Genomic DNA, 16,064 nt, shown 5'->3' with positions numbered 1-16,064 from the left:
TAAAACCACACGGAGACTTGTTTAGACAACATTTCTGAAGAAGCGAAACCGGATGCCCAGCTAGCACGGAGGTTGGCGCGATCAATTTTCTGATTCTGGGAAGTTGTTGCTAAAGATAAAACGAACACTTGCAGAATGGGTACCGAGCAACATGGCAAGAAAGTCCAATGCGTACTTTGTCAAACGTCCGAAGAGAATCCGACAACTGGACCGCTATCGACAAAAGGTTCTGTCACCGCTCATGAAAACTGCTTGGTAAGATTTTAAAAGGCGTTATAACCAGGGCCTGGAGGTTCTGTTATTCCAGCTACGCGGGTCATTTAGCTTTGGGCGAAGATTTTGGTACTGGTAGGCTAGCAAATATAACTTTCTTGAAGGAACTAAAACGAGTCAATCAAGTTAGAATAGTAGTATTTAACAAGGTTTCCCAAACTCAGTGCACGTTTTGGTTTTTGCCCTAGCACTACACAGCTGATAAAAATAATATAATTTCAATCAGCTATGTAGTCTTACCTTGGGGTCAAGAGGACCGAGTTTGGGAAACGCTGAGCTAACAATCTGTGGTAAACCCAGTTGACAGTGTGGCCAAAGAGTTTATAAACCCAGAGGAGCAACATCGCGAGACTTCCGGGAACGCTTGCGAAACAGACCCGTTTGGGAAGTAAATTTGGTGTACTGTATTCGTAAATTCACTCTGGGGTGCGTTCGTAATTTCAGAGTATTGTCAGATTGTCCATTCGTAAATTCAGCATTTCGTTCAGAGCGCACACCTTTCTCAATCCTAAAGCACAACCTAGATTCGAGCCAGTGTCTTAGTTGAACATGTTGTTACTCCAACCTCGTGAAAGTGACAAACTGACACGTTTACATTCTTGTAAAACAAAAAACTTCATATCGAAGGAGTGCATTTGATTTGACGGCGTGCACATGCGCGAGACGACCGTTATGCCTTTGCTAGCCAACGTCGCAATGACATCGCCTACAAGCGTGATCGGGGTTTTCTATTGGGGAAGCCGTTTTAGCCTATCTTCATACTGTACTGTCTTTGGTGGCGCACTATAGGAGACCACTAAAGGACACCTTTACAGATAAGATAGGCTGCATGGCTTTGTGGTTTACTTTCCCATTTAAATTCTCAATGCAGTTAGCCCTAGGCAAAGGTCTTCTCTGGCCTAGGCTGGAGATGTGGGCCAGTTAGTTGGGGGTAATACTGAGCGATTAACCTTTTTTTTCCCTCTTTTTTTCGGTTATTAAACAACTAATTGAATTACTTGAACTCCATTTGAACTCCATTTAGTTAGTTTTTTTGTGATCCCAACGCGCCTGTTCTCTAGAGAGAAATCAAATCATTCACGAGAGAAATCAACTCAATAATTACATTATGTGGGACGCTGGGCTGAATGGAGTTTTCATGAAGCAAATATTCAATTTAGTTCAGCGCAAACGTGGTAATTCACTACAATGACCAAAATCCATTGCGCCTGGTTTTTTTTTTGGTTCGTCACTAGTTACCACAGCCACAAAGTCCTAAACCCCGCCTACTACATTATGTTGGATACACACAGACCACATGAGAGAGGAATGTACACAAGACAAGGACGAGACAGAGGGTTAGACAGTTCGTGAAAGTATGCCTTATCATCTTTGAAGAACTAGTCAAATGTTATTGACAGAGAGCTCTGCAGCTAGCCTAGCTGAATAGGATGACTAAAGACAGGACAGTATGGGGAGCACAGCGCTAACGTTGTCTGGCTGGCTAAAGACAGGACAGTATGGGGAGCACAGCGCTAACGTTGTCTGGCTGGCTAAAGACAGGACAGTATGGGGAGCACAGCGCTAACGTTGTCTGGCTGGCTAAAGACAGGACAGTATGGGGAGCACAGCGCTAACGTTGTCTGGCTGGCTAAAGACAGGACAGTATGGGGAGCACAGCGCTAACGTTGTCTGGCTGGCTAAAGACAGGACAGTATGGGGAGCACAGCGCTAACGTTGTCTGGCTGGCTAAAGACAGGACAGTATGGGGAGCACAGCGCTAACGTTGTCTGGCTGGCTAAAGACAGGACAGTATGGGGAGCACAGAGATAAAGTTAAAATCAAATAAGATTTGATTTGTCACGTGCCGAATACAACCGGGGAAGACCTTAACATGAAATGTTTACTTACAAGCCCTTAACCAACAATGCAGTCTTAAGAAAATAGAGTTAAGAAAATATTTACTAAATAAACTAAAGTAACACAAAAAAAAAATAACAATAACGATGCTATATATAACCTTAGGGGGTCCCGGTACCGATTCAATGTGCAGGGGTACAGGTTAGTCGAGGTAATTTGTACATGTAGGTAGGGGTAAAGTGACTATGCATAGATAATAAACAGTGAGTAGCAGCAGTGTGAAAACAAACAGGGGGGGTCAATGTAAATAGTCCGGGTGGCCATTTGATTAATTGTTCAGCTGACTTATGGCTTGGGGGTAGAAGCTATTAAGGAGCCTTTTGGACCTAGGCTTCGTGCTCCAGTACCGCTTGCCGTTTGGTAGCAGAGAGAACAGTCTATGACTTGGGTGACTGGAGTCTGACAATTTATTTGGCCTTCCTGTGACACCGCCTAGTATAGAGGTCCTGGATGGCAGGAAGCTTGGCCCCAGTGATGTACTGGGCCATACGCACTACCCTCTGTAGCGCCTTATGGTCGGATGCCGAGCAGTTGCCATACCCGGCGGTGATGCAACCGGTCAGGATGCACTCGATGGTGCAGCAGTAGAGCTTTTTGAGGATCTGGGGACCCATGCCAAGTCTTTTCAGTCTCCTGAGGGGTAATTGGCATTGTCGTGCCCTCTTCATGACTGTCTTGGTGTGTTTGGACCATGATAGTTTGTTGGTGATGTGGACACCAAGGAACTTTAAACTCTTGACCCACTCCACTACAGCCCCGTCGATGTGAATGGGGGCGTGTTCGGCCCTCCTTTTCCTGTTGTCCATGATCAGCTCCTTTGTCTTGCTCACGTTGAGGGAGAGGTTGTTGTTCTGGCACCACACTGCCAGGTCTCTGACCTCCTCCCTATAGGCTGTCTCATCGTTGTCGGTGATCAGGCCTACCACCGTTGTCGTCAGCGAACTTAATGATGGTGTTGGAGTCGTGCTTGGCCACGCAGTCGTGGGTGAACAGGGAGTACAGGAGGGGACTAAGCACGCACCCTTGAGGGGCCACTGTGTTGAGGAGCAGCGTGGCAGATGTTGTTGCCTACCCTTACCACCTGGGGGCGGCCCGTCAGGAAGTCCAGGATCGAGGGAGGTGTTTAGTCCCAGGGTCCTTAGCTTAGTGATGAGCTTTGTGGGCACTATGTTGTTGAACGCTGAGCTGTAGTCAATGAACAGCATTCACACATAGGTATTCCTTTTGTCCAGGTGGGAAAGGGCAGTTTGGAGTGCAATTGAGATTGCGTCATCTGTGGATCTGTTGGGGCGGTATGCAAATTGGAGTGGGTCTAGGGTTTCTGGGATAATGGTGTTGATGTGAGATGACCAGCCTGTCGAAGCACTTCATGGCTACAGACGTGAGTGCTACGGGTTGGTAGTCATTTAGGCAGGTTACCTTAGTGTTCTTGGGCACAGGTGGTCTGCTTGAAACATGTAGGTATTACAGACTCGGTCAGGGAGAGGTTGAAAATGTCAGTGAAGACACTTGCCAGTTGGTCCGCGCATGCTCTGAGAACACGTCCTGGTAATCCGTCTGACCCTGTGGCCTGGTGAATGTTGACCTGCTTAAAAGTCTTACTCACATCAGCTACGGAGAGCTGTTTGGCTGCTACTGTCTGAGCAGAGATGAGATGGCATGACTTTAAGGAATTAAAAATAATAAAGTCATCAAATAAAAACAAAGTAATATACAAAACTGTCTTCCCCACGGTTTCCCAAACTCTGTAGTTATTTGAATCAGCTGTGTAGTGCTAGGGCAAAAACCAACACGTGCATCCAGGGGGGGCCCCAGGACCGAGTTTGGGAAACCCTGCATTAGCGGAGAAAAATATTCATCAGCAGAGCAGGGAGAAAAAAACCCCACACCAAAACATCTTCCTGCGGCCATGCATGGTTTATGAGTTTAGTACAACTGTCATACCCCATCAGAACCCCAAAAAGAACATCTATTTCATTGTTTGTTTGTAAACAATTTAATTGTAAACAAACACTGTATAGCTTCAAACATGGTTAAAACTATAATTTTGATCTCATGGATGGTCAGTCCTCGCATCCACAGCTCTGTCTATGAATTTGATTGCTTACATAACACTTAGGCCTATGTTATGTTTTTTTGGTGTGTTTTATTTGGATACATGTTATGTAACCAATCAAATTCATAGATGGAGCTATCGATGCAAGGACTGACCATCTATGAGAATCCCAGATTGTTGTTTGAATCCCAGATTGCCCCTTTAACTCTCTGCTTTTCCATGTGTTGTCTGAATGGCAGCTGTATTCATCTGGGATTATTTGCCAGAACTCGCCAGAGTTTGACGACTTGTTTGGTTTCTCTGAGGAAGATGTCCTTAAGGAGATAAAAAGGGGAAACAGACTGGTGAGGTTCTTTTATTGTTTCCCTTGGCTGTTTGAATGTTTCCCTTGGTTGTTTGAATGTTTCCCTTGGTTGTTTGATGGTTGTTTGAATGTTTCTCTTGGTTGTTTGATGGTTGTTTGAATGTTTCCCATGGTTGTTTGTATGTTTCCATTGGTTGTTTGAACGTTGTAGGAAGGAATTAAGTCTAACTGTTTTAGTCGGATCCTCTAGTTATGTCTGATGTTTATTTATCTAATGTAGCCTTTACAAAGCAAACTGCTACTTACTGTACTGTTTCTCCAACCCAGATTTGCTACAGATGTAAGAAGAAGGGTGCCACAGTGGGATGTGAGGTGAAACGCTGTAAGAAGTCCTACCACTACCCCTGCGCTGTGCGAGACGGGGCCCAAAACGTTGATGACCATAGAGAAGAGAAGTTTACGTTAGTGCAAGGCACAACGTCTTTTCTTCCTAACAACTATGAAATATATTTTTGAACTTCATTGCAAATGAGAGGTGGTTCTTAACTGACCAACTTGAAGGGATACTTTGGGATTTTGGCAATGAAGCCCTTTATGTTATTTATTTATTTAGTAGAACGTTTGCGGGATGAAATCTTTTGAGATGCACCATCTCGTTTTCAAGTGTCCAAATGAAATAACCGAAACAAACAATACTTACAGTTGAAGTCGGAAGTTTACATACATTTACAGTGGGGAGAACAAGTATTTGATACACTGCCGATTTTGCAGGTTTTCCTACTTACAAAGCATGTAGAAGTCTGTCATTTCTATCATAGGTACACTTCAACTGTGAGAGACGGAATCTAAAACAAAAATCCAGAAAATCACATTGTATGATTTTTAAGTAATTAATTTGCATTTTATTGCATGACATAAGTATTTGATACATCAGAAAAGCAGAACTTAATATTTGGTACAGAAACCTTTGTTTGCAATTACAGAGATCATACGTTTCCTGTAGGTCTTGACCAGGTTTGCACACATTGCAGCAGGGATTTTGGCCCACTCCTCCATACAGACCTTCTCCAGATCCTTCAGGTTTCGGGGCTGTCGCTGGACAATACGGACTTTCAGCTCCCTCCAAAGATTTTCTATTGGGTTCAGGTCTGGAGACTGGCTAGGCCACTCCAGGATCTTGAGATGCTTCTTACGGAGCCACTCCTTAGTTGCCCTGGCTGTGTGTTTCGGGTCGTTGTCATGCTGGAAGACCCAACCACGACCCATCTTCAATGCTCTTACTGAGGGAAGGAGGTTGTTGGCCAAGATCTCGCGATACATGGCCCCATCTATCCTCCCCTCAATACGGTGCCGTCGTCCTGTCCCCTTTGCAGAAAAGCATCCCCAAAGAATGATGTTTCCACCTCCATTCTTCACGGTTGGGATGGTGTTCTTGGGGTTGTACTCATCCTTCTTCTTCCTCCAAACACGGCGAGTGGAGTTAAGACCAAAACGCTCAATTTTTGTCTCAAAATGGCTTAAGGACAACAAAGTCAAGGTATTGGAGTGGCCATCACAAAGCCCTAACCTCAATCCTATAGAACATTTGTGGGCAGAACTGAAAAAGCATGTGTGAGTAAGGAGGCCTACAAACCTGACTCGGTTACACCAGCTCTGTCAGGAGAAATGCGCCAAAATTCACCCAACTTATTGTGGGAAGCTTGTGGAAGGCTACCCGAAACGTTTGACCCAAGTTAAACAATTTAAAGGCAATTCTACCAAATACTAATTGAGTGTATGTAAACATCTGACCCACTGGGAATTTGATGAAAGAAATAACAGCTGAAATAAATAATTCTCTACTATTACTCTGACATTTCACATTCTTAAAATAAAGTGGTGATCCTAACTGACCTAAGACAGGGAATTTTTACTAGGATAAATGTCAGGAATTGTGAAAAACTAAGTTTAAATGTATTTGGCTAAGGTCTATGTAAACTTCCAACTTCAACTGTATCTACTTCCCCAGAGTCAGATGAAGTCATGGATACAATTTTTAGTGCAATTTGAAGGAAGTTGCAAACTAACGTTAGAGCAATTGATAACTAGGGTTAGCGCATTGAGTTACATTTTTACATTAAAATTTTTAGTCATTTAGCATACGCTCTTATCCAGAGCGACTTACAGTTAGTGAGTGCATACATTTTTCATACTGGCCTCCCGTGAGAATCGAACCCACAAGCCTGGCGTTGCAAACGCCATGCTCTACCAACTGAGCTACACGGGGCCTGAGTTACCATAGACTTCCAGTCATTGCGCTAACGCTAGTTAGCATTGGCTAGCAAAACTACCTCTAACTTCCTTCATACTGGATGAAGAGACATAAAAATGGTATCCATGAGTTCATCTAACTCTGGGGAAGTAGATAAAGGTCATGACCATGTTATTGAATGGGGCTCTATGACTGTATCTCTGTGTTTTACAGGTTGTACTGTCAGAAGCATCATCCGGAGATGGCAGGTGAGGCGGCTGTTAGGAGTTTTATGTGTCCATCTGGTTCATGCCTGTAGGCTACCTGAGTAACTGTTACTATAGCAGAAATCAATGAGTTGTCATTCCCAATATATATCTGGATGTGTTTAGTTGATTAAATACCTATTAGTCCATCAGGGCAAATCTTCCTGGCTTTGTACACGAACACGCTGCCTCTGCCGGTCCAACTTGCAGTTCCAGCAAAAAGCTATAAGTTAATGAGGTGCTTCTTTGACTTTTTGTTGAGGGTTGTTTCTGTCTCAACACAGCAACCAATGGAACAGTGAGTAGAGCATTGTCTTTCAACGGGGATTCAAACACAGAGGTGAACAACAATGGAGAAACGTCACCCAAGGTCTGTGTTCCACTGATTGTACTGTAATAACACACATACAGGACAATTATGGAATGGATAGTTAACAGCTAGGCCTATATATGACTGATTACCTGGTCACTATCCCCGTCCGCTGGCCATCATTGAACCACATCATCCAGCTAAAGGCTGAGAAGCAAACACAACTAAATTAATCAATTTCCGTTCCCATTTCCAGCTGTTTTGTCTCGTCTGTGAGAAGAAAGAGGAAAACGTCAGTCTAGAACACATCGATAGTGGCATTGTCAAGTGAGTATGAGGAGGAGTTTTTAATTCCAAAACCATTATCTTTGCTTTTTCATTTCTATCATTGATGTCAGTACAGTGCTTTATTATGTAGTTGTGAGAGCCTGGCGTGTCTGTCTCTGTCACTTAGGCCATATTGTGAAAAGCATGAACTACAGTCGTTGCAGAAAGAGCTGGATGGTAAGTAATTTATCTCCAATGACTCACACCAACATGGACTTGACTTCTCCTTTGGTTGTGTTTCCATGTAGTTTAAAGATCAGATTTATAGTTTAGAAATGTATGTTTCAATTCTAAAGGACTTGATGCAGTGGCAGGACCCTCATCTCACAATAGTGACTCCAACATGTCTAGTAAACGACGGCAGAAACAAACACCCAAGGTGTGTATTTAGCTGTTGAGAAGGGATGTAAACTCAGCAAAAAAAGAAGTGTCCCTTTTTGAGGACCCTGTCTTTCAATGATAATTCGTAAAAATCCAAACAACTTCACAGATCTTCATTGTAAAGGGTTTAAACACTGTTTCCCATGCTTGTTCAATGAACCATAAACAATTAATGAACATGCACCTGTGGAACGGTCATTAAGACACTAACAGCTTACAGACGGTAGGCAATTAAGGTCACAGTTATGAAAACTTAGGACACTAAAGAGGCTTTTCTACTGACTCTGAAAAACACCAAAAGAAAGATGCCCAGGGTCCCTGCTCATCTGCGTGAATGTGCCTGAGGACTGCAGATGTGGCCAGGGCAATAAATTGCAATGTCCGTACTGTGAGATGCCTAAGACAGCACTACAGGGAGACAGGACGGACAGCTGATCGTCCTCGCAGTGGCAGACCACGTGTAACAACACCTGCACAGGATCGGTACATCCGAACATCACACCTGCGGGACAGGTACAGGATGGCAACAACAACTGCCCAAGTTACACCAGGAACGCACAATCCCTCCATCAGTGCTCAGACTGTCCGCAATAGGCTGAGAGAGGCTAGACTGAGGGCTTGAAGGCCTGTTGTAAGGCAGGTCCTCACCAGACATCACGGGCAACAACGTCGCCTATGGGCACAAACCCACCGTCGCTGGACCAGACAGGACTGGCAAAAAGTGCTCTTCACTGACGAGTCGCGGTTTTGTCTCACCAGGGGTGATGGTCGGATTCACGTTTATCGTCAAAGGAATGAGCGGGATCGATTTGGAGGTGGAGGGTCCGTCATGGTCTGGGGCGGTGTGTCACAGCATCATCGGACTGAGCTTGTTGTCATTGCAGGCAATCTCAACACTGTGCATTACAGGGAAGACATCCTCCTCCCTCATGTGGTACCCTTCCTGCAGGCTCATCCTGACATGACCCTCCAGCATGACAATGCCACCAGCCATACTGCTCGTTCTGTGCGTGATTTCCTGCAAGACAGGAATGTCAGTGTTCTGCCATGGCCAGCGAAGAGCCCGGATCGCAATCCCATTGAGCACGTCTTGGACCTGTTGGATCGGTGGGTGAGGGCTAGGGCCATTCCCCCCAGAAATGTCCAGGAACTTGCAGGTGCCTTGGTGGAAGAGTGGGGTAACATCTCACAGCAAGAAGTGGCAAATCTGGTGCAGTCCATGAGGAGGAGATGCACTGCAGTACTTAATGCAGCTGGTGGCCACACCAGATACTGATTCAGGGACACATTATTCCACTTCTGTTAGTCACATGTCTGTGGAACTTGTTCAGTTTATGTCTCAGTTGTTGAATCTTGTTATGTTCATACAAATGTTTCCACATGTTAAATTTGCTGAAAATAAACGCAGTTGACAGTGAGAGGACGTTTCTTTTTTTGCTGAGTTTATATCTTCAGTAAAGAAAGTCACGTAATATGCTCATGTAATCATATATGGTAATATAATAGTGAATCGTAATCTCTTTGCTTTTGCTGTTGAAACAGAGACGGTTGAGCTCCTCTAGCACGTAAGTATGGAATTCATGTATGCATGTCATAGTTGGGTGGTCTGTTTCTTGGATGCTGTCCAGTTGACCTAGTCCATGAGCTAGGGGGTTCTGTTTGGGGTGACAATTATGTCTCATAGTGATTTTATTTGATGTCCCTAAAGTAGGAAAATGTGTGATAGCATTCCAGCAATGGTAGCTTTCTGTGTGTTAACACTTTCTTCAATCCTTCCATCCCATTCATCTTTGCTCCTTAATTTCTATCATTGATGTCAGTACAGTGCTTTATTATGTAGTTGTGAGAGCCTGGCGTGTCTGTCTCTGTCACTTAGGCCATATTGTGAAAAGCATGAACTACAGTCGTTGCAGAAAGAGCTGGATGGTAAGTAATTTATCTCCAATGACTCACACCAACAGACTTGACTTCTCCTTTGGTTGTTTCCTTGTAGTTTAAAGATCAGATTTGTAATTTAGAAATGTATGTTTCAATTCTAAAGGACTTGATGCAGTGGCAGGACCCTCATCTCACAATAGTGACTCCAACATGTCTAGTAAACGACGGCAGAAACAAACACCCAAGGTGTGTATTTAGCTGTTGAGAAGGGATGCATATCTTCAGTAAAGAAAATCACGTAATATGCTCATGTAATCATATATGGTAATATCACAGTGAACTGCAATCTCTTTGCTTTTGCTGTTGAAACAGAGACGGTTGAGCCCATCTAGCACGTAAGTATTGAATTCATGTATGCATGTCATAGTTGGGTGGTCTGTTTCTTTGATGCTGACCAGCCCTGTTCTGTTTCACGTTTTGAGTGCATGTAGCTTTATTAACATTCTTTGCTGTCAAAAAGTTAAATATGTAAATATGTCTCTTTAATTCTCTGGGCACTATTTTTCTGAACACTGCTCAAGTTGTTACTTTTTCTGTCACAGACAGGAAGTGAAATCATCAAAAAAGAGGATACAGGAGGATTTCTCAGACTCAGGTTACTTTATTGTTCCAGTAGGCTCCCTTTTCATTATCTTGATTGTTGTCGATTTATATTTATACTGAAAAAATATATAAATGCAACATGCAACAATTTCAATGTTTTATTGAGTAACAGTTCATATAAGGAAATCAGTCAAAACTTGAAACTTGAGCAAATTTTAGTGGCCTTTTATTGTCCCCAGCACAAGGTGCACCTGTGTAATGATCATGCTGTTTAATCAGCTTCTTGATATACCACACCTGCCAGCTGGATGGATTATCTTGGCAAAGGAGAAATGCTCACTAACAGGGATGTAAACACATTTGTACACAAAATATGAGAGAAATAAGCTTTTTGTGCATATGAAATATTTCTGGGATCTTTTATTTCAGCTCAAGAAACATGGGACCAACACTTTACATGTTGCATTTATATTTTTGTTTTTACAAAGACATCAGTGATGCATTGCATTGATTCATATTTTTGTATGTTCTGTAACAGACGGAGATGAGAATGGAATTGACATGGAGTTAGCCCCTTTGGAGTCTGATCTAGAAGACAGTGTCAACTCTGAACACAGGTAATGGTGATGGTGCTCTAGTCTGGTGTGAATAAAACTACTTTCATGTTTAGTCTGATGGGCATAAATACCCAATCATGAGACATGTTATCTTTTCAGTGTTGAGGCGGTTCCTGTGTAGGCCAAATATTATAGAAAGGGAGGGAGGGAGATAACAGTTGCCTGCCTCTGTAGTGTACAGTGACGTTAGAAAAATAATATTGCTCTCTTACTTCACAGAAATCATGCTGAGGCTCCCACCACAGGTAAACATGTCAGGGTACACATTTACACACACAACACATTGCCAGGAGGTTTAATTTTTTTAAATATTTTTTTATATCAGCCCTGATAATATCAAAACCACTGTTTTCCGCAGGAAGTCAGCCAGAACCTGAAAACGGAGACAATAGCGATAGCGATACAGTCATAGACTCAGTGAGTTACACAACACTCTTGACTATTCTTATCCAACACTTCCTGTGGCATTACTGTGTCTCTGTCCTGGTCCTAAACCATTGGTTTGATCATTACTGTGTCTCTGTCCTGGTCCTAAACCATTGGTTTGATCATTACTGTGTCTCTGTCCTGGTCCTAAACCATTGGTTTGATCATTACTGTGTCTCTGTCCTGGTCCTAAACCATTGGTTTGATCATTATTTGGTTTGATTGACCATTGGTTTGATCATCATTTGGGCTCCCGAGTGGCGCAGCGGTCTAAGGCACTGCATCTCAGTGCTTGAGGCGTCACAACCGGCCGTGATTGGGAGTCCCATAGGGCGGCTCACAATTGGCCCAGCGTCGTCCAGGTTTGGCCGGTGTAGGCCGTCATTGTAAATAAGAATTTGTTCTTAACTGATTTGCCTAGTTAAATAAAGCTAAAATAAAAATAAAATACAATTATTGTGTCTCTATCCAGTACGCTGTGTCCCAGAGTCTGTTGCTGCCAGTGGCGTCTGAAGAACCCTCTCAGGGCACAAACCTCTCAGGTAGATACTCACCTCCTACACTCCTTACTTACTATCCCTACTGATCAGTTTAGTCTTGGAAAAGCTTTTGATAATGTAGCCGTTTTCTATTCTCTCCTCTCAGTGTGCAGTTCTGAGCCGTGTGAACCAGGACAAGCCGCAGAACCTGTCCTCTCTGGTCGACACGGCAGCTCTCTCACACTTGGTCCTGCTCACGATCCAATCTCATCCGTCCACTCTGGTCCACTCATTGTCACCAGCACACCTACTCGTACCAGTCCACCAGTCTCACACGTCCCCCCTGGTTGCTGTTTCATCCCTGTGTCCTCTCCACCTTCTCCCTCTCCACACTCTGTCTCCAAACGTCCTCCGGCTGGGCCTGGAGGCCTGGGTTCACCTGTTGGTTCTGACTCTGAAGCCAGCCGAGTGTTCTGGAGTAGATGTAACGAAGCAGGCTGTACAGAGTCCATCTTCAACACCTTCATCTCTGACATGGTCAGCATCTCCAATAGGATCCTGTCGAATAAGGCCAGTCAGGAGGGTGAGTGGCACGGTTGGGTGGTATAAAAAAAAAAACTTGCCTCACCAATGAATCCCTGTTGGGAGCATATTATCAAAATTGCTGACTTTATTTCTTGCCTTCTCTCGTTTTCAGATTTTGATCTCTCTCTGAGAGTGATGGAGGCTTCTGGAAAATTATCACAGATGCTCTCAGAGCAGGAGAGAGGTGAGAATTGGTGGGTTAATAACAGGTGTACAGGAGTTTGTAGCATTGTGTGAATGTTAAGGCTTCTTATTTTTGAAAGCTTGTGAAATCTAAATCTAATATATTCTCCCTCCTTTGTTCAGAGTTTGAGAAGAAGCTAAATAAGCTAGAGAGAGCTACAGCAGCCATAAGGGATGCCAGGTCAGCCCTGAAGCGATAAACAGCCCTGCCAGATAAATGACAACCATAATCCACCTTCCCTCATTCAGTTCATTGGCAGCACAAGATTTTATAGGGTGCTTTATGCAGCAATATATTGAGAATTTGATTTCGCAATAGTTTTTGAAGAACGCGTTGTTCCACTTTCTTACCTTGTCAATATCATAATCCCCACCCAAAAGTACTTTTAAATTGTATGTTCAACCTCTGAGACCGGGAACCAATTGTGAAACAAGAAGAGGCTGCCATTTTGCTTGCCAGTAGCAAAAGGACGTTTTACCTTTAAACAATTTATAAATGTTTATATAAATATATATATACAGTGAGGGGAAAAAGTATTTGATCCCCTGCTGATTTTGTATGTTTGCCCACTGACAAAGAAATGATCTGTCTATAATTTTTATGGTAGGTTTATTTGAACAGTGAGAGACAAAATAACAACAAAAAAATCCAGAAAAACGCATGGCAAAAATGTTATAAATTGATTTGCATTTTAATGAGGGAAATAAGTATTTGACCCCCCTCTCAATCAGAAAGATTTCTGGCTCCCAGATGTATTTTATACAGGTAACGAGCTGAGATTAGGAGCACACTCTTAAAGGGAGTGCTCCTAATCTCAGCTTGTTACCTGTATAAAAGACACCTGTCCACAGAAGCAATCAATCAATCAGATTCCAAACTCTCCACCATGGCCAAGACCAAAGAGCTCTCCAAGGATGTCAGGGACAAGATTGTAGACCTACACAAGGCTGGAATGGGCTACAAGACCATCGCCAAGCAGCTTGGTGAGAAGGTGACAACAGTTGGTGCGATTATTCGCAAATGGAAGAAACACAAAAGAACTGTCAATGTCCCTCGGCCTGGGGCTCCATGCAAGATCTCACCTCGTGGAGTTGCAATGATCATGAGAACGGTGAGGAATCAGCTCAGAATTACACGGGAGGATCTTGTCAATGATCTCAAGGCAGCTGGGACCATAGTCACCAAGAAAACAATTGGTAACACACTACGCCGTCAAGGACTGAAATCCTGCAGCGCCCGCAAGGTCCCCCTGTTCAAGAAAGCACATATACAGGCCGTCTGAAGTTTGCCAATGAACATCTGAATGATTCAGAGGAGAACTGGGTGAAAGTGTTGTGGTAAGATGAGACCAAAATCGAGCTCTTTAGCATCAACTCAACTCGCCGTGTTTGTAGGAGGAGGAATGCTGCCTATGACCCCAAGAACACCATCCCCACCGTCAAACATGGAGGTGGAAACATTATGCTTTGAGGGTGTTTTTCTGCTAAGGGGACAGGACAACTTCACCGCATCAAAGGGACGATGGACGGGGCCATGTACCGTCAAATCTTGGGTGAGAACCTCCTTCCCTCAGCCAGGGCATTGAAAATGGGTCGTGGATGGGTATTCCAGCATGACAATGACCCAAAACTCACGGCCAAGGCAACAAAGGAGTGGCTCAAGAAGAAGCACATTAAGGTCCTGGAGTGGCCTAGCCAGTCTCCAGACCTTAATCCCATAGAAAATCTGTGGAGGAAGCTGAAGGTTAGAGTTGCCAAAAGTCAGCCTCGAAACCTTAATGACTTGGAGAAGATCTGCAAAGAGGAGTGGGACAACATCCCTCCTGAGATGTCTGCAAACCTGGTGGCCAACTACAAGAAACGTCTGACCTCTGTGATTGCCAACAAGGGTTTTGCCACCAAGTACTAAGTAATGTTTTTCAGAGGGGTCAAATACTTATTTCCCTCATTAAAATGCAAATACATTTATAACATTTTTGACATGCGTTTTTCTGGATTTTTTTGTTGTTATTCTGTCTCTCACTGTTCAAATAAACCTACCATTAAAATTATAGACTGATCATGTCTTTGTCAGTGGGCAACCATACAAAATCAGCAGGGGATCAAATACTTTTTTCCCTCACTGTATATATATATTTAATACATCCTAAAAAGTGCTGATAGCAAGTATACAGAACATTAAGAACACCTGCTCTTTCCATGACAGACTGACCAGGTGAATCCAGGTGAAAGCTATGATCCCTTATTGATGTCACTTGTTAAATCCACTTCAATCAGTGTAGATGAAGGAGAGGAGACAGGTTAAAGAAGGATTTTTAAGCCTTGAGACATGGATTGTATGTGTGCCATTGACAGTGAATCTGCAAGACAAAAGATTTTAGTGCCTTTGAACTGGGTATGGTAGTAGGTGCCAGGCGCACTGGTTTGTGTCAAGAACTGCAGCGCTGCTGGATTTTTCACACTCAAAAGTTTCCCGTGTGTATCAAGAATGGTCCACCACCCACAGGACTGCCAGCCAACTTGACACAACTGTGGGAATCATTTGGGTGAACATGGGCCAACATCCCTGTGGAATGCTTTCAACACCTAGTTGAGTCCACGCCCTGACAAATTGAGGCTGTTCTGAGGGCAAAGGGGGGGTTGCAACTCAGTATTAGGAAGGTGTTCCACATGTTTGGTATACTCAGTGTATATTTGTATGTGAAATTGTAGCTCAGTTGGTAGAGCGTGGCGCTTGCAACGCCAGGGTTGTGGGTTCGTTTCCCACGGGGGGCCAGTATGAAAAATGTATGCACTCTGGATAAGAGCATCTGCTAAATGACTAAAATGTACCTCTTAAAGCATTCATTTCAATCATTTTTATATCCTGGCCTTAAGCTTTTAACATCTTCTGTACTTAAAACTTCTTATAATCTACATGATTAGGGTTTAGAGTTATTCCTAAATCATATGGGTAGGAAAAACCTGCATGTCTTTAACTGCTCATCCACTCTTTTGTTAACTGCACTGTTACATGTTAGGTTGCCACACTTTTTATTCATTTTGTAATAAATGAAGAACCAAACTTGTCCGTGGCAGATTGGAGTTTCCCTCATTCTATCTTGTTCTTAGGTGATAAAAAACACCACACTTGGATTTGATCCATGGACCTTCTGCATGGCAACCGGCATGTGTATTCACCCCCTTTGTGGTCCTCTGTAGCTCAGCTGGTAGAGCACGGCGCTTGTAACGCCAAGGTAGTGGGTTC

At 43.5% G+C, this 16,064-nt stretch overlaps 1 protein-coding gene across 2 annotated transcripts; it reads left to right on the top strand.

Annotated features, from left to right (window-relative positions):
• The first annotated feature begins 58 nt into the window (after positions 1 to 58).
• LOC311143248 (uncharacterized protein) lies at positions 59 to 13,339 on the top strand. Of its 2 annotated transcripts, none has more exons than XM_084179060.1 (20): positions 59 to 255; positions 4,468 to 4,572; positions 4,860 to 4,993; positions 6,997 to 7,031; positions 7,313 to 7,398; positions 7,595 to 7,665; positions 7,793 to 7,842; positions 7,962 to 8,044; positions 9,589 to 9,611; positions 9,923 to 9,972; positions 10,088 to 10,170; positions 10,297 to 10,319; positions 10,527 to 10,579; positions 11,066 to 11,144; positions 11,364 to 11,389; positions 11,503 to 11,561; positions 12,043 to 12,112; positions 12,216 to 12,632; positions 12,747 to 12,818; positions 12,941 to 13,339. In XM_084179060.1, the coding sequence occupies exons 1-20, from the start codon at positions 136 to 138 to the stop codon at positions 13,015 to 13,017; spliced, it is 1,716 nt and encodes a 571-aa protein (XP_084035186.1). In that variant the 5' UTR covers positions 59 to 135; the 3' UTR covers positions 13,018 to 13,339. The 2 variants fall into 2 exon arrangements, with proteins under 2 accessions (XP_084035186.1, XP_084035187.1); XM_084179061.1 differs by having other exon boundaries at positions 12,747 to 12,828; positions 12,941 to 13,023.
• Positions 13,340 to 16,064: the final 2,725 nt, after the last annotated feature.

Source organism: Coregonus lavaretus (genome assembly GCF_964263955.1).
Source record: "Coregonus lavaretus genome assembly, chromosome: 16".
Taxonomy (NCBI): Eukaryota; Metazoa; Chordata; class Actinopteri; order Salmoniformes; family Salmonidae; genus Coregonus; species Coregonus lavaretus.
The sequence above is the reverse complement of the archived record's forward strand: the minus strand, read 5'-3'. Positions and strand labels throughout refer to the sequence as shown.